At 39.2% G+C, this 18629-nt stretch overlaps 3 protein-coding genes across 4 annotated transcripts; 1 reads left to right on the forward strand and 2 right to left on the reverse strand.

The window, feature by feature from the left end:
• Nucleotides 1–1629: 1629 nt before the first annotated feature.
• Nucleotides 1630–7592, forward strand: lamp1b (lysosomal associated membrane protein 1b). The gene is made up of 6 exons (XM_077580290.1): nt 1630–1976; nt 3958–4142; nt 4213–4338; nt 4427–4493; nt 5848–6015; nt 6106–7592. Exons 1-6 carry the CDS (start codon nt 1916–1918, stop codon nt 6243–6245), a joined length of 747 nt encoding a protein of 248 aa, XP_077436416.1. The 5' UTR covers nt 1630–1915; the 3' UTR covers nt 6246–7592.
• A 499-nt stretch (nt 7593–8091) lies between these two features.
• On the reverse strand, nt 8092–10839 carry LOC144060738 (growth hormone-regulated TBC protein 1-A-like). The gene is made up of 6 exons (XM_077580530.1): nt 10719–10839; nt 10511–10635; nt 9705–9801; nt 9143–9318; nt 8256–8384; nt 8092–8178 (listed from the first exon to the last, which is right to left on the reverse strand). The coding sequence occupies exons 1-6, from the start codon at nt 10822–10824 to the stop codon at nt 8092–8094; spliced, it is 720 nt and encodes a 239-aa protein (XP_077436656.1). The 5' UTR covers nt 10825–10839.
• A 1437-nt stretch (nt 10840–12276) lies between these two features.
• Nucleotides 12277–16754, reverse strand: LOC144060937 (DCN1-like protein 1). 2 transcript variants are annotated; one of them, XM_077580898.1, is made up of 7 exons: nt 16672–16754; nt 15603–15819; nt 15242–15410; nt 14938–15068; nt 14298–14380; nt 14094–14190; nt 12277–13288 (listed from the first exon to the last, which is right to left on the reverse strand). In XM_077580898.1, the coding sequence occupies exons 1-7, from the start codon at nt 16720–16722 to the stop codon at nt 13209–13211; spliced, it is 828 nt and encodes a 275-aa protein (XP_077437024.1). In that variant the 5' UTR covers nt 16723–16754; the 3' UTR covers nt 12277–13208. The 2 variants fall into 2 exon arrangements, with proteins under 2 accessions (XP_077437024.1, XP_077437026.1); XM_077580900.1 differs by lacking the exon at nt 16672–16754 and adding an exon at nt 16518–16662.
• Nucleotides 16755–18629: the final 1875 nt, after the last annotated feature.

Here is an 18629-nt window from a genome sequence, read left to right on the forward strand (position 1 = left end):
ACTCAAAACATTCATATCTAAAATTGACCTATTATAATAAATTGAAGTGCCAACCTAACTCCAAAATTGTAACGTGTTTATAAGAAAAATCGTACAGTACTACATTGTACTTGATACAAACATATTCTTGACATAAACAAAATGTCATGAATTTTAACTGTTTTTGCTACAGGATTCATTGTGCTGCTCCATCATGGCTTGTCACCTTACCATAGCCACCTGGGGGCAGTATCATGCAGATGTGAAGTAGACAAACTGCTCGTTCTTCACAGATAAAGACTATATCCCTCTGTTTTTTTCTCTTATGTGTGTATTTGTGTCCAGAATATCTGTTGCTTAAAGGATAACCCTGCAACCCCAATACTCTTAGCTCATCTAAGGCGTTTCCCATTGTTCACATTCATCTGGTTGTTTTAAATACACAAAATGTAATTCTCTTGGTGTTAGGTCTTATGTTTAGTTTGATTATAAACTTTAACTGGGAACACCAATAAACACCATAGCCTCATTTTCAAAAAATTGTTAACTGCTAAATTTTTCCTTGTTGTGGATTTCAGTTCCCCGCCACCATACAGTGCTCGTACTTAAAAAAAATTAAAAATACATGCAAGTCAAAGCACAATATCGTCTCAACTGCTCATTCCTCGAAAAACTTGTCAATAGCGTCACTCATATCTCAAGGCACCACTTAATAAGAAAATGTATTTAATCTTAATGACTGCTTGTCTGACGGTGTAATCAAAATGAAATGTTTATGTTCCAAAGGTCACAGGTTATAAGTCTGTGTCATGCTTGCTATATAGCTACAGTAGCTAGTGTTTGTTCATGGTATAGACATGATAGTTGGTGTTGCCTGCATCACACCCCAATGTGATTGGAACAAGCTGGCTGGTGTAAGTTGCACAGAGTTAAGACAACAGTGTGAAATGTTCAAGGACCTCAAACTGAGGTTTTGATGACTTTTAATTAGATGCAAGCATCTTCTAATGGCTGCAAATTATAGTTACCACAGAATTTGGTCCTACAGGCTTCTGATTCTTCTCTTGTTTCTCAACATGTGTCATGGATTGGCTGGCATCCTGTCCCAAGTTCAACTCACCCTCGTGCCAAAGTAGAAAATAGATATATGAAAGAATCATTATACGAGGTGTGTCCGAAAAGTCTACAAAGACATCCTGCATCCAATTCCTGGCTCCATTTAATTTTTCCCTCTTGCCCAAGCTCAAAGGTGTCATCATGGGTAACTGTTTTGAAGACGCGGATGCCAGCAAGATGGCAGTAATATCTGAGCTGCGAGTGAACGCAAATAGTATATCTTTATATTCTCTCTATATCAATACAGTAATGGGCAGAAGATACAATAAACCTGTCCACATACACGTTGCCGACTTCCCGAGAGTATATTACATTTGTGTTTATTTAACCAGGCCCACATTACACACTAGTGAGTGAGTTAATTTATACAAATATTAAGATTTGCTTTGTTTTTGAATGACAGGTCCATTATGGACCTCAGGGCGGGCCCACGCTGGAAAGAAATTGTGTTGATTGACTTGTCAGTTGTCAAATAAGAAACCGGCTCTTCTTGTCATGTGACTTCCGAGGCGTTTCATAAGCAGGAGTCACGTGATCCTGTTGTCATTCTCTCTGGCGGCGCTCCAGTGAAACAAGAAGGAGCAAGGCTAGCGGCGCAAATCCCGCTGCCAACACACGCGAACAGCTTTACTCACTTAACTGGAGTTTTAGGAGAAATAGCAGGAACTTGTCGATTCATTTGTCATTGCCAAGGGCTTTTAACCGTCTTCCAGGGTTAGGGTAGGTGCTAAAGTTAGCATCCAGACAGTTAGCTTACTAGCTCTGTTAGCGCAAGTTGTTGTCCAGCTCATTTTTGACTGTAGTCGACTGGGAGACAAACATGACGACCACCGGTGGTGTCCAGACTCGGTGGCTGACATTTACCCTACATCTTATTTTAGGTATGTATTGATTTATCCGAGGTAAACAATGCACTTTTTTTCAATCGACGTCACGCAAGTAAGAAGGTCACAAACATAATGCACGTGACCAACAAGTTTTATGTAACATCTGAAACAAATGTGCATTTCAACATAAAAAAAACCCTCCTACTAATGGTTAAGAAATAAAAACTGTCTTGTGTTATCCTAGTCATGCTAGTAAATTAATAATCCCACATTTTATAAACTTACATCATTTTGTTTCAGGCTGTATGATGTGAGGTTCAAACGTTAAATCAGAGGCAGTCGTCTACGTGGCGTCACAAATATGTAGTTAAAAGAAAATATCCTTTATTTTGGTTATGAACCTAAGAATTGGCTTTCTAAAAGTGTATTTGCCCCATAGGTACACGCATGATATTTGACACCTCAAATGCGAAAGATAACCCATGTACACATAATATGCAGTTTTAAATGTTGTTGTAAATCTGTATTACCCTGTGTGGCGGTTTAATGCTGAATTCGAGGACAAGAGGAAGGTGGGAACTGACTAAAAATCAGAAACTCGGCACAGGATCGCCCCTTTGAACTCTGAGATCCAAGTTGCTAAATCGGGAAGGAAAAAAGGACCCCGACATCACTAACTGGCTTCAATCCAACGTTGATTGATAGTAGAGACACAGACTGTGAATGGTAAAACATAATTTACAGAATTATTAACATATTTAACTATGATGACATTAATTTAGTTTTTCAAAGTAAGTTGATGTAACCCAGTTGGATTTGGACTGACTGTTAACCGGAAAAGCAAACAATTTATGGTAATCGGCCATCTTTGTTGTTCACATTTGTGCTTGGAGGTCGGAAGTGGGTCAATCAGTGGGATCAATCTGACTTTCCTCCTTCCTCAAATGCAGCATTAACTTGGTGAAAGGAATCTCTCCGCTCATTGAAAAGTATTGGATTTTGGATTATTGTAATTAAATTTGGGAGGATTATTCTTTATTTCAATCTGCTTGGTTTGTTTGTGTGCTAATCACAGGCAAAAGAAATACAATATGGTGTTTTTCACCGTGTAAATATCAGAAATTCCTCGATGTTCGGAATTGTCCATTACTGGCAAAGGGTCTTTGTGGGTCTCAGTGGAGATATTTTGTCCCACTCGTACTTGCAGAATTGCATTATTTCAGCAACACTGGAGACTTTTTAAGGTCATGTATGTCACAAGAGTTTCGGATTCAAGTCCAATGTCCGTCCAAAACCTTGTGCTTCAGCTTGATGTCACAAACTGATAACCGAACATTCTCCAGCGAAATTCATGGTTGCATCAATTACAGCAAGTTGTAAAGGTCCTGAAGTATTAAGAAGCCCCAGACAGTCATGCTAACACTAAGGTGTTGGGTTTTGCCAGTATAAATGTTCGCAGCAAAAAGTTATTAACATACACATTACAGATGAACTTGTTTCTTTCTTATAATTGGGGAATTTATGTAATTTCATCTAATAATGTATGCACCTGCAAATTCAATTTTATTTTTATTATATTCTTTTTGTGATCTTTCAAATTGTGCATGGTTGTTGGTCTGTTTCTACTTTATCTGTTTAATACTGTTAGTTCAGTGTTTTCATTTTTACTACATAGAGTAATTTTGAACTTTGTATGTTTTAGTTGAGTTATTTGAGGACCCCAGGAAGACTAGCGACCACTTTGTGGAAGCTAATGGGGATCCTAATAAAGAATAAATACTGTTAGCATAGGTTACTACTACCTATGTATGGCGCATTCCCACTCAGAAACCAAATTGGCTAATGTCACCGGTATAGGAATGGAACGTCATATTTCTCATTCTCAAAATTATGCTCAAGTATTATAACCTTTTCTAAAACTTTTTTTTTTATACCAAAAATACAGCTTTATTTTGTTGTGCCACACTGTTCTCCTAAAATTCCCAAAGTTGTGTAATGTTTTTTATTTATTTTTATACTGCATGATTGGTTGAAGCTGCTGTAGCCATGAAGCAGAGTCTTGCAACCGTGACGCCGCCCAGTACGGAGGCACCGCACAAGGAGCCCAGCAAACCAGAGACGGGGCACTACCAGGTGACGGGGACTAATGGCACCGTGTGCTTGCTGGCGTATATGGGCCTCCAGCTCAACATCAGCTTTAGCTCCACCTCCTTAAACCAGGTGCTCACAAACGAACCGTGTTTATTTCACCGGGTAAAATGCTTAACGGCCCATCTCTCTGTATGGTTAGACGGTGCAGGATCTCGTCAACATCGAGCCCAACACCACAAAGGTCTCCGGGTCATGTGACACAGACAGCGCCATGCTGCGAATCTCGGACGCCGATAAAACCAACCTGACCTTTGTCTTCACCCTGGTAAGTTTATCTCCGCTTTCATTACTTTCAACACAAAGCAGCAAATGCACGTGTAAACGTCTTGAACTGCATCTCACTTTCCTTCCAGAACACAACGTCCAATAAATACCATGTGAGTGAAATTTCTCTGTCAGCAGCCTGGCCGGACATGAAAGGTGAGTCTTCTGGCCACATAATAAGGTACACCTATGTAATATAACCCTTTTAGGCAACTGATTTTACTTGAATTATTATTTGAATACTTTTCCTATATTTAAGCACAGTGTTAAAATGACAGCAGTTTATAACAATTACTTTTTAGGAATACAACCTTGTTTTTGATGAACGAGCAGGCCATGCTACTTCTTTGTTTTGATTTTTTTATGTCATGATGGTTGTACACGGACACCTAAGTATTTTATGAGGTAGGTGTAAAAAATAAAACCTTACTGGATTATTCTATAGTGATTGAAAATTGGTAGAATAAATCAATTAGCTGCAGCCTTATTCAGTGCTATTTTTCCTAAAAGGGAAGTTAACCCAGTTTGTCAATTTCTTGAAAATAATGTCTTTTTTACGTAGCCCCACTAGTCTAAATGCTGTATTCTGGTTAATATTGCGTTAGTGGAATATGAGTTAAGCAGTAAAATCCAGCCGTTTTTATCAATACCAGAATGCGGCCATTTTGACACTTCCTGTCGACTGAACATGACAACATAGTTGCTCAAGTCTTAGGTAATGAAGAGGGTCTTCTGCCCAGATTTAGTCATAACTGTTTTAATTTATTTATTTCCTCAGTAGAACTTTTATCTGTGAATGTGTCTTTGTGAGTGATGTCGCAATTTCTGCCAAGTGTCAGTAATCAATGATGTTTTTAAAGTCTTATCGTCATGATTGGGACCTCATCTATTTCCACAACAATGTAATCAATGTTTTTAGTCTTATCTCATTGGTGGGGGCTTTTGTGATACCACCCTTCAAGATAGTATAAGAAGGTTGTAAGTGTCTGTAATCGACACACTTGCGAGAAGCTGCAGCAGTGTTCTGTAAACTCGCTTGTGTCCGGAATATTCTGTAAAATAAAACCTTTGAAGGAACTGTTCACCGATTTCCAGCCTGCATTCGTATAACCAACATTCTCACTACCCGAAAGAAAACGAACACGCGGAAGAAAAATATTATTTTCTTAAACAGTAACAACCAATCACAGCGCAGCTTCAGAAAACAGGTGAGCTGCGATTGGTTGTTGCCTGAGCCCTTAGCAACTGTGATGTCATGTTCAGTCGACAGTAAGTGACAAAAAGGCCGCCCCCGAGATGAATAAAAACAACTGAATTTTGCTGCATAAGTCATATTCTACAAATGTAATATTAATCAGAATGTCATTTTTAGACAAGTGAAGTCACATATAAGTATTGTCAAGAATAGTTTACGGTTGACTTCCCCTTTTAAGAACATGTAACAAAATAAGTTGTAGCTTTGTTGTCAAAATACAGCTCTAATGGTAAAACGGTCCTCTGTCTGTATCAGAGCCCTTTATGGCACGTAACAGCAGCCTGGACTACCTTCGGGGAACCCTGGGCTTCTCGTACATGTGCCATGAGGAGCAGACTCTCAACGTAGTCCAGGCCTTGTCCATCAAGACCTTCCATTTACAGGTGCAGCCCTTCGGACTCACCAAGAACCAGTTTGGCACAGGTAAGCATCTTCAGCACATGACAGATTTGCCACACAGGCATTTTGCACCCCCCAGTTTAAAAAATAAATAAAAATGTGTTTGTTTTTTAGCCGAGCACTGCCGGCTGGACGAAGACGACATGCTGATCGCCATCGTGGTCGGGGTGGCCCTCGCCGGCCTGGTCCTCATCGTGCTGGTTGCCTACCTCATCGGCAGGAGGAGGAGCCATGCCGGATACCAGACCATCTGAGTTGGCGTCCGCTCGCATGTAACTCCACCCCTCCCCGTCACATTAAACGCGCCACATACTCCCTGTGTGTTCCACCCTCCTGTTGCCTTCCTTAACACTGGGGGTTACATGCTTTATGAACTGACATTCATAATCTTAATGATAATAATAAAAGGGACGTTGTTAGGAGGTATGTGAGGAAATGTCTGGTAAGCAAAGGAAGAATCTTCATTTATTTGTTCTATTTATGAGTTTTGTAAAGGGAATAATGGGATTTCAGTGCACTTTTTTTTGTGTGAGAGAGATTTTGTGTTAAGGGACGATAACCGGTGTTTGTTGTAGCAAAGGCACTATATTTTAATCTGGAGGTTCACATTTAGTTACATATATTCACATGGTCTCTCGCTAGGTACCTCAATGTCAGCTGTTTGTCATGATTGTGAAGTCTCAGGAATGGCCGGTGGCAATGTTGTTGCATCTGTTACAAGAGCGCACTGATGATGGAGGACGGGTTGACTTAAGAAAAGGTGATTTTTTTCGGTGCATCCTACCCCACTTGTTTTATTGGTTAAGTTGACAATAAACAAATATTAATAACATGCTAAGATTGGCCTATTTTTACATAAATGCTGTTAGGGCTTGATTAACTGTGTGCTTATTTCCCCTATTATTTATGACAAAAAATGTGTCAATCCTTTGATTAACTTTCTGCTGGAGTGCCTCAGGAGTCCCTTCTGGATCCCATTTAGATTTGTGGTTGGCTTTTTTTACCTTCAACATTTGACAAACACATTTGGTTTAGCAATAATTAATTGAAACATTTATTTTCCGATAATAAATTGAATTTATCAAATGTTGCCCTGACATTTTTTAGGACCGAGTGTCTAGGTCAAGCTTAGTTAATTTGTTCGTTTTAACCTTCAAAATGTGTCTGAATGCTATGCTAAAATTAGCCTAGTTTAGGATAAATCCTGGGGAATCACCACATTACCATTTTTTTCCTCATTTTGCCAGTGAAGAGTATTTTTCTGTTACACACCACTTGTCCACTTTTGTGCTGCACTCCCTTAGAAAATTTTAAGTGGCCAAAATGATTAAATCATCGTTTTTCTTATCAGTGCCTTCCCTTCTGCAACATGTGAACTAATGTTAATACAGAGGTACTTGCTGTTTTCTTTCTCATTGTTTCTTGTACAGAGCTGTATGTAAGACATGCATCATTAACATGGTATAGTGCATATAATTTTTGTTTGCTTGTTTACTGTTCCACAACTGGATCCCTGTTTGGTGTTTATTTTGTGTGTTGGTTTTAATGGATTGTTTGAGATGTTTTCTAAATGACGGTCAATAAAAGTGATTTGAAAGTTGGTCTTTTAGTTTGTTCATGTTTTATATAATGTCCCAGCTTCATTAAAATTGGGGTTAATAAGTAAATGCAAGTGTTTATTTGTTTGTGTCTTTTTTTTGTTAAGGTATGTATAACATAATTCAGTCCATATATTTATTTTCAATACTAGATATTCAGGTCATCATGAATTCCCAAGCAAAGAAAAAATGGAGAGGGTTTTGGATCACATCAAATGTAGAAGTAAGAGCATTTGATTTCGATCTTGCCCTCATAAATGATTTCCTTTAAATTGCAGTTTTCCATCAAACGTATCTGAAATTAGGTTTGAACAATAAAAGTGCATGAAAAATTAATTATGGCTAGAATGTCACAAACATGCATTATCCAGTCTCCGCTTTGCTGCAGCGCCTAGTTCCTTGCAGCCCAGTCTTGTCTTTGATAATTGTTGGTAAAAGGAAGCTCTCGATGTCTCCAGCGCGTTTCATTTCGTCTTACGTCTTCTAGGCGGCGTGGTTTTAATCATTCTTCCTCTATTCCTTGTCGGCATTTCCCCCGAAGTTTATCAATGGTCGCCTTAGAAAGACTTCCTGGTTCTGCAAAGATTTTCTGTAAAACCACACGGGGGGGGGGGGGGGGGATGGATGCACTGCCTCAATGATGTACACTTGAGGTAGCTTATGCACCTGCATGAAGGTGTGGCAGTCCAGTGTGAAAACCCCGCAAGTAATCCGCTTGAAGCACTGGCACACGTCCATTAAAGAGCCAACCTTGGAGCCCTCGTAGAAGAGGCAGTCCCACACCCGCAGGACGGTCTGAAAGTACAACAGTAACTACTTGATAAACTACTAGAGAAGGCAGTTTCTGTAGAAACAGCATGTGAACACAGAATGCTGTGGAATTAATGGAATTGTTTAAATGTGGAATTAAAGACTTGGAAAATAGCACTCAAAACATTGAAATGTATAAAAACGAGTTACACAACATAATACTGTATGTACTGTAATGTCAAGATTTATGCCTGCCTTGGCCACAGGGCGGCAGTATACTACTACAGTGACGTAGACACAAACGACGACGATTTTTAATACTACTGGTACTGTACTGTGATTCAACAAGATGCTAGTTATTTTTCATAACAGATAAAAATGTATGCCTGTGAGTATTATTTTATCTATCTACATTCGTTCTAACGTTCATGTTCAAATATCTGTTGCTTCTAAAACTACCAATGTTAGCCGTTAGCATCATGTCATTAACGTTTTGCATTGTTTGCTAGCATTTAGCTTTAACCAGAGGTACGAATGCCAAGAGTATGCAAAAAAGTAACCAAAGCAAAGGATGGCTATTTTGAAGAATCTATAATATAAAACATGTTTTCAGTTATTTCACCTTTTTATTGTTAAGTACATAACTTGACATCAGTTCATACATAGTTTTGATGTCTTCAGTGAGAATCTAATAAGTAACCCAGTCATGAGAATAAAGCAAATGTATTGAATAAAAAAGTGTGTCCAAACTTTTGGCCTGTACTGTACGTGTATAATTATGTCAGTCAACATTTTTCAACCACCTCAATAGGGAGAATGTCAACGTGAAGACAAATGAACCAGCAGGACACCACTACGCTCCACATGCCAGGATAGTGGGCCATCAGCTGGCCCACTGCAGGAGCTTTTGCCTTCACCAGCTCCTCGAGAACCTCCTGGTCCGTCCTCAGGCCCCTCATGGCGGGGCTGTAGTAGTAGTCTAGGGTTCAAAAATTACTTAGTTAGTCTCATGTGCAATGTATTGCGACGCCATCTGTCCGTTTTCAAGAGCATCTCTTCCTACTGTTCTAATTTTTGACTAGTTTTCTCTGTTGTAAAGTGAAATACTGTAAAACAATCAAATATTCTACCTGTAATTCATATAGTTATTGTAACAAGGGACTAGAATGAAATCATTTTATTCATTGTATACATTTTTCAATTGATCAGTTATCGAAATTGTATTCAGCCGAATAACAGAATTGGCATTGGCCTAAAAAAAAAGAAAAGAAGAAATGTCACGTGGCCCGCCCATCTTGCCCAAAGTCATCTGGGATAGGCTCCACATCCTGGAGCTGTTCTATGCACACTGAAATTAGTTTCTACCTGGTAGTATTGTTCCCAGCAGTGCATCCATAAGCCAGAAAGCTTTCTCTTCATCTTTGGTGACAATAATGATGTAACCTGCGATGAAGTTCATTTCCTGGAATGATTGAAGACAGCGATGAAGTGAACTTTCAGGATAACTCCTTCACGAACCGTCAACTTCTGCGGGTGAGTAGTTTAACTTTGTTTTAGAGTACGAGAGTAAAAAGAAAGAAAAAAAAACTTTACAATTTCTGTTGTGCGTTGAGATATGGTACTGGTACCTCAAATCATCTTTGCCTAATAAAATGAATCAATCTATTCAAGCATCCCCCAAAAAATCAAATACAGTATTGAAAAATATTTTTTAAGAATATGGCACTCTAGTTAATATATTGTACTTTATATATACAGTACTCTGACTAAACGTAAATAATTTAAACGTTTCTGACACTTTCTGTCAATGGAAATTGACTCCTGGTTTATGCGTTTTGGCCACTTGGGGGCAGTATAATACAGCCATACAAGAATATATGTTAGAGAGAAACTTAATTTTGAAAAAACAAAAAAATTAATTATGTATTATAACTAGAAAAATTCCCGCTTTGGGCAGTATAATACAGCCATACAAAAATATATGTTAGAGAGAAACTTAATTTTGAAAAAACAAAAAAATAAATTATGTATTATAACTAGAAAAATTCCCGCTTTGGGCAGTATAATACAGCCATACAAAAATATATGTTAGAGAGAAACTTAATTTTGAAAAAACAAAAAAATAAATTATGTATTATAACTATAGCATTTTTTGCTTTTGTGGTCTTGACCTGACAGTAGCCCACAGCCTTATTATGGTGTCCATACGCCAGCAGCACGTTGCACAGCGCCTTCTGCAGGCCTGACTTTGAGTCACTTTGGAAAAAGATGTTATCAGGAAAAGTCCCGTGGATGTCTAGTCCAAAAAAAAAGGGGGACAAATGCATGACAGTGTTGTTATATTTAAGATAGTAGGGTTGAAATTAGATGATGTTGCACCTAAGCGAATGCTCTCCTCGAGCTTGGTGTCGTGCTGCAGGGCCCCAAGGGACTGGTAGTAACCCAGGTTGCTATCCAGCTGCTTCCGGGCACCGCTGGTCGCCATCCACACTTTTGTCCGGTGCTCGCTGGGCACGCCTTCACGCACGAACCTCTTTTGTGACCAAATAAAAACACATAGGTGCTCAATATTGACATTGCATCACCTTTTAGAAAACACAGACATCTGAAATCCATACTAACAGTGTTGGCACAAAATCTTCAAGCGTCTGCTAGAAAGCAAAATGTCAGGGGAAAGCCTACTAGAACATCTGAACTTTATGTTGGGGTTACTTAATTTTCATTTTCAGTTACAAGAGAATTCAGTATGAGCATTGTGGGTTGAAGAGAATTCAACATATTAACCATTACATGACAAATACATGATTTTAGTTACAAAACAAGATTTCAGCGTTTTGTCCATCTTAATTGGCCAATAATAAACATGCTGAATTCAGGCCACAAAGGGCCCCCATTATACGATTTGGACACCTCTGCTTAAAGTTCAACATTACCTGTCACTTTTTCCTTTCGTGTCTTCCTCCATTGCACGCAGCAAAAAATCTACAAGTCCGCCTGCGAATTAAAGGACATCGTTTCCTTGGGGGAGGTCGCACATTCTAAACAAGCCTCCTTCCTGCCCACCCTGGTCTGTCGTAGGCTACTTACTTCACCTTTAGGCACATATAAGGAAGGAGGGAGGGAGGGAGGGGTTGCAAGCAGACAGACACGCAGGTAAATGCAAATGAGATGCAAACATTGTGTAAAATTGACGATGTGTAGAATTAACCATCAATTTTGATTTTCTTTTAGTAGAAAAGTAGTCCCATTTTTTTTATTAAAGACATGGTTATACATTTGGTTGTAGTGCCTTAGTACATGGCTATGAATGCCACCTCTACCAGTGAGGTAGGTGGGCTCCCTCTAGTGGTACGTGAAAGAATCCCCGTCTAAGTGCAGTTCAGCTATATTTATTTTCCAAGTTTGAAGCATTTGCATTTAATCTTTCAAGGGGAAGTCAACCCAGATTTTTTTTTTGAAATTGCGTAATGTTCTATGCAGCCTCACTAGTCTAAACACGGTATTCTGACAAAAATTCTAGGGGGCGGCCATTTTGCCACCGGATGTCGAATGAAAATGGCATCACAATTGCTTAAGGGTGGATTTTGGTACTTAATTCATAATCCATAAATACAATATTACTCAGAATGCCATGTTTAAACTAGTGAAGGTACATAAAATGATGATTGCCAAGAATATTTTTGGTTTGACTTCCCCTTAGAAACATTTGCATTCAATCTTTAAGAACTCATTTTTGAACAAACTTTGAGGTATGTCAACATTATTTACGTAGTTCCTTTTTTTAAATTTAGCGCAGTGTAAATGTAGAAACTGAATGTTACAATATTCAATGTACTTTTTAGGAATAAAACCATCTTTATGAGGCCTATTACACCACTGTAGTCTTTTTTTGTGGTACTTGGACTTTGGTGTAAAAACTAAAAAGTTTGAGAACCACTGATAAGATAAGCGTTAAATCCATATATTATGGAAAAACTCATGCTTTTATTGATCTTTAAATGGAACAATATACTGTACTTACATGACTGTTCATATGTCTCTATCTGTAACAATATTGAAAAGAAATGCCACAATTATAATAAGGCTTGTTTAGCATTCATTTTGCACTGTAGCTTCAGAATAGCTCTTAACTGCCTTTCAGGTTCAATTCATGTTTTTTGATCGGTCTTGAATGTTGTGAACAAATCAAACTAGAGACTGAATCACTTGGTCGCAGCCAAGTGGTGCTCCAGTTGACCTCAATCCTTTCAAGAGATGATTAATCAATTCCGAAAGCCCGTTCCTACTCTGAATGTTCTTAGTGGTTATGACAAAACTTTCCTTGGCAAAAGGAAATCAGAACAAAGCATAGCAGAGAGTTGTGATGCAATTTTTTTTTGTGTGGACACTTCACGTCAAGTACCAATGGAGAAGACGCCATCACAGCCATATGGCGACACACTACACCGACAGATCATATCAAACCCATGACACATCTTTAAAGTTTACATAAAAGAATGGTTTATAAACAGGATCATATTTATATTATTCTTCATATAATTCTCTTTTGTAAATACAGTATGTACGGTCAAGTTGTGGTGCTGGTGTCGTGAGCACTCCTTTGTCCTTTCTTTTCCGTCCGCTTTACGCTCGTCTCCGTGCTGCGTCGGTGTCCATCCCGGAGCGGAGCGCGCTCGCGGGATTCCGAGGATCCGGCAGGAGGAGCCGGGATTGTTCCGGAAATGTCCTTCCTCCGCCCTCTCCTCCAAGTGCTGCTGTTGGCCACCATTGTTTAAATTAAAAATAATAATATTCCTCCTTCCAAAAAAAACTATGAAGTCTCCGTAAAAGAAATATTCTCCTTCCAAGTTCTTTGTTTTTGTTTTGTTTTTAGAGAGTTTTATGTTTTGTTCCTGTTACGATCGGTCGAGCAAATTCCACAAAGTCGTCGATAAGCACTGGCCATGCTCCTAAGAGGCGGAGGGAAAAAAAAACACATGGATCAGATATTGTGAAACTATTCACCTAACTTAATATGAAATTACAGCGGTACCTTGAAATACAGGATACATTGGTTCAGTGACCAAGCTCGCAACTCAATTTTAACTCAACTTTTCCTCACTGAAATGAATCGAGTCCCCAAAGCTTAATTTTCAGCACACACGTTGGCATTTTCTATTGTCATTGTAACATTAAATTCAAAATGACCAATGAGGATAAAGATTTGGGTGATATAAATTGAACCAACAGGGTCAAGTTCTGCCTGTGGCTCTCTTTTTTTCTCCCTACACTTCAAGCAGGGGCATATCTGAAGCTCGCTCATAACTAAAATTTTGGTGCCCAGCCAGAACAAAAAACAAACACCCGACTGCTCATGACCCAATAAACTCGTAAATTGGGACAGTCGAAAGTCCAACAGCCCTGAAATCTAAACACAAAGAAAACCTCGGCAAAACTATTAAAAGTACATACTAACATTCAACCCGCCACTGTTAAAATATATAATGAAACAGAAATGAAAGCCAATATAATTGACAAAATTTTCTGACAATTGTTCTATTTTGTCACTATATTTCATTTGAATAGATTGTGTTTCATTATTTCATATATCTTTTTTAAAATATTGCACCTTACTAATGTTGAAACGTTTAAACTGAAATCTCAAAATGAATTGGATTAGGACAATCATAATAATAGAATGTACATAATAAATACATTTCTTCAAGTAACCCCTCGTAAAATGTTTTTTGCCTATTTCGGAGTTTCAACTCTTACCCTCCTCGTCGTAGTTCGACAAGTCGTCCGCTATCATGTTCCCAAAGTCCAACAGCAGGTTCCAAGTGTCTTTTGGGATGGAGCGTTTATGATGTTCCTGAAACGACCCATCGCCATCAGAAAAGCATTCATTTCAAACACATGCTTATTGCTTATTATTTATTTTCCTTGAACGATGTTGCTTCCGTATATGTTTGGACTCACCAAAAGAAATCTATTCCAAAGATCAAGGAACTTAAATCTTCCTAACAGAACCAAATTCCAGTAAGCTATGGCCATCTCCAAGTCTGGACAAGACATAAAACAAAGAAAAGGTTGAATTAAGGACAGTCCTTACTTTATTTGAGCTTTTTGCAGTACATGGTTGTCATTCTGCTTTTGCTTAAAATGTTTAATATTTTCATAATTTACATATTTCTTATGAATTTACTTTGTTCTATCAATATTATAAATGTTCCTTTCAGTCTCTTTTTTTTTAATATTATTTATGAACCGCCCAAAAGGAAATCTTCTCGTAAAAATACAACTTGATTCATGTGAAATTACACAATTTTTCTTCATATATTATGGCTTTATTTTATTTATTTAATCCATTTGTGTCTCCTGTTTTTTAACTTTTTTTTTTCTTGTGTTACCTTTTTTAATCAATTGCCACTCTCACTTTGTAGCAATATTACCAATCTTGTAAATAATTAAAAAAATCCATAATTTACAACTTCACAAAATTTTTTCTCATAACATGACTTTATTAATAATATTCTTATGAATGGGAATTGTATCTCTTTTTTTGGTTAGTTTTCTTTTCTGCTCTAATGGAGTGACTTTGTAGCTGCGTTCTCCTTACCTAAACCCTTCTGGCCGGGATTCTTGGCAAAGTTGAAGGTGAACTGGTAGAAGTCCTTGAACTTGTTGCTGTCTTTCAGCTCCTGCTCCAGTCTTGGCAAAAGGGCCTTGAGCTTGTCGGGACTGTCGCACCTAAAAGGCGGGAGAGGCCGCAAACATGAACCACTTGGCTCAATGACAACATGGCAACGTTGCGAACAAACAAATTTGTGATACATGAGCCACTTGCTGCTCTTACAGTGGAGAGAGGGCGCTTTATTTTTACGTATATACACGTAGACTTTCTTTCCTACAAGTCGGCTTACCCGAGTTCTGTCATGCCGTCCATGAACTCCTTCTTGGAGAACTCGCACTGAGTGGCAGCGCGAAACTTCCACGCCACCACCAGAACGCTGATACTGGCCGGATCCAGCACCAGGTCGTCGCAAAACTGCTGGATGCCCTCGATGCCGATCTTGTTCTCATCGTGGGGATCTGACAGCAGAAAGTCCAATTAAGTTATTTAAATATTTGTGCCATCTTGTGATGGGCTTGGTGAGCTCGCTACCTCAAAAAGCTTGATAATGTAAAGTCGAATATAAACAGACAATAAAACTCATGAAGGTGCTACTGTACTTACAGCACTGGTCCTCATACTAATGCAGTTGAGTAATAAATTCCATCTACCTTTGTAGCGGTTGAAGAGTTGCTCCAGCTTCTTGCGGTCAACGGATGTCTTCATGGACTCCTTACAGTAGAGGTCCGGGTTCTGGAAATAGTTGTCGGTGGCCACCTCCAGCTTCCAGTCATTCTGCGTGAGGCAATAGACGGCTGTCTTCTCGCCCGCCTGCGTGAAGGACATAAACTGCCGCACCTTGTCCCTCTGCGACGACTTCAACTTGTGCTGCGCGGGCAACAGGGCAAACGGGCGGTCAGCGGCGAGCAGACCCCACAGCGTCCACACCAAGTAAAGCCCAAACAGCGCGCAGAGACACAGCAGCGCGCACAGTACTGCGTCCACAGGCATTCAGGACGCATGGGGTAGTGAGACCTTGTCAACACTTGAGATTGTCCTAAAGGAGGGGGCCCCTCACATGACTAATGTAATGGGAGCCACCCTGACTATTTGCAGGGGTTTTAATAACAGCTCCCCCTGAGGTGGTATTTGTTTTTAGCTTTACCCTGAGGCCCACGAGCCGCAGGTTGCCCACCTCTGTGCTACAGCTTTTATCAGGACGTCCATCATCTTTTTAGTAAAGTGACAGCAGACTGTCAGAAGCACTATTACGTTATGGCGAGCTCTGTAATACGGCGGGTATAACAAAGGCACAGTAATAGCGGTGGTGCGAATGGGAATCGCCGGGTTAGCATTGCCGAGCTACTGGCTAGCCGCCACTAAATTAGCTCCGGCGTGTTGTTAACGTTAATAACACGCGTGTTTTGGTGGCAGTGAGTTTGCGCGTGTATAGGTGTCGTAGTTTGGGGTTCGTAACTACGGTGGCCGAGCCTGTGTTATGTTAGCATGCTTGACGGACAAACTGGGAAACGTTGCGGCTAGCTACCTAGCTAGCTGCTGCTGCTGCCCCAATAATATCAACTGACCTTCCGTTGATAAACAGCAAGCAAAACGACACTTGTTGGTCAACGTGGAGTTTGGACACGACGCGAGCGTTCAAAGGGAAGCGAGACGGCGCCACGCGTGTTAAAAGACAGCGCGGCGGTGAACGAGACGATTGTGTTTATTTTGGTTACCTACCATTTTCACACCCGCTAGTTCACCAGTTTGGGAGCCGCTCGTTGAGCGCATGCGCGGAAGTCGACGAGCAGAAGGCGCAACTTTACGAATTGTCATGTACTGTATTTTATTTTTGCGTATCTCTCTAAATCCATTTTAATTTCTGCGTTTTGAAATGCCGTAACTAACTTACATTTTATCTTGTAGTTTTAACCTACACTACCCAAAAGTATGGGGTCACATAGACATGAGCATTGAGACAAATCAGACGTACATAGTACAGTAGTAGGCTTCACAAGGCTTGTGCTCTCATTGCGAACATAAAATTGTCTGGGTCACCCAAAACTTTTAACCTTAGTAGATATTAAATGTCGCATAGTAACTTACTACCAGGGTTGGGAAACCCAGGTCCAGAAAGTAAAAACCCTGAAAGTTAAGCTTTAGCCACAGGTGCTTCTACTCAACAGGCAGGTAAACAAGCTCACCTGTTGAGTAGAAGCACCTAAAGCTAAACTTACAGTTTCAGGGTCTTTACTTTATGGACCTGGATGTCCCAACCCTGCTTACTACTACTGTACTACTAATAAAACCGATAATATCAACGATTGACAATTCCAAACATTTGGGCATTTGTGGTGTTTCCGCAATGCAATGCAATGCAAATGCTTCTTTTACACGTTGAAAACAAATGACATATTTTACAGTTTTGCCTGTGACTAGCGTAGCTACACACCAGGTAGATTGTTAGTGTAGTCAAATGACATTTCATCACATTTTGAAATCAAAATAATCCTCACAAATCAAATTACAATGATTCAAAGTCCAATGCTTTTCATTGGATGGAAAGGGTCATTTCTGAGTAAGACTGCCATTTTGACTAAGTTGTGACGTAAGAATTGTCAATAAGAATAAGAATGCCTCCTCTTAACAAAAAACAATTTGTTTAGGCACTATGTTTAGGCACTAACTCCATACCGTAAATAACAAAATCTTCTGCTTGTGTGTTTTAACTATATTTTTGAGTCCTCTGCAAAAAGTAAACCATCATCATGTATTGAGTACTAATGAAGGCTGCAGGTAGCAGGCACTGATAAATAAGGCAAAAAAGATAATAATCTAACAATAACTAAGTTCTCAGCAGTAGTTGGTGCTATACTGCGATGCTTTGGCATGTAGGTGAACCATCATCTGCACCGGAAAGAAAGGTCTGTTCGCAATTTTTATCGTGTTAAGTTAAATTAAATTTGAAAGTACTAGAACCTGGTATTGTTATTAGTAAGCACTCAAAGAGTGACAACTCGTACTGGTATTTGTCTGAGAAAAAAAAAGTAGTATTGAATATCCCTAATCATCTTCATCATCCTGTACATGGTGTGTTCAATATATTTCCTAACGCTACTTTTACTTATAATAAAACTATTTAAAATAATGCACACTAATAATAATGAGAATTACAAAAAGAAGAATATATTTGTTCCATCCATCATTTTCTACTCCGCTGTTCTGGCTCACGGGTGGGTTGAAGCTTAGTCCAGCTGACTATGGGCAAAAAACAGACCACACCCTGGACTGATCGTATGTAAATAGTGACAACAAATACATAAATATTAAGAGATATTGTGAGTACTTTATTTAAATTAGGAAATGAAAAAAAAATACTGTGCTTCTCATACTAATAACATACATTTTTAATACATTTAATAACGAAGGCTCATCTTACATAGTCCTGCAGTTAGTCAAATATGAGACACAGCTCTTCCTCCCTGTTAAGCAGCTGTGCTGCGAGGAGGTTCAACTTTTTATCTGCATGAATGCACTCCGCAACAAGTGTAGACGGCAAACACAAAAATGTTGCTGATAGACTATCTGCCGGTGTCAGCGTTCCCTCATCTTTTTATTTTAATTTTATTTTTGACAATAAAGGGACCTTAAAAACACCTTTGCATGACAATACAGCAGTAATTTTGCACGTCGGATAG

Source organism: Vanacampus margaritifer, chromosome 11 (genome assembly GCF_051991255.1).
Source record: "Vanacampus margaritifer isolate UIUO_Vmar chromosome 11, RoL_Vmar_1.0, whole genome shotgun sequence".
NCBI lineage: Eukaryota > Metazoa > Chordata > Actinopteri > Syngnathiformes > Syngnathidae > Vanacampus > Vanacampus margaritifer.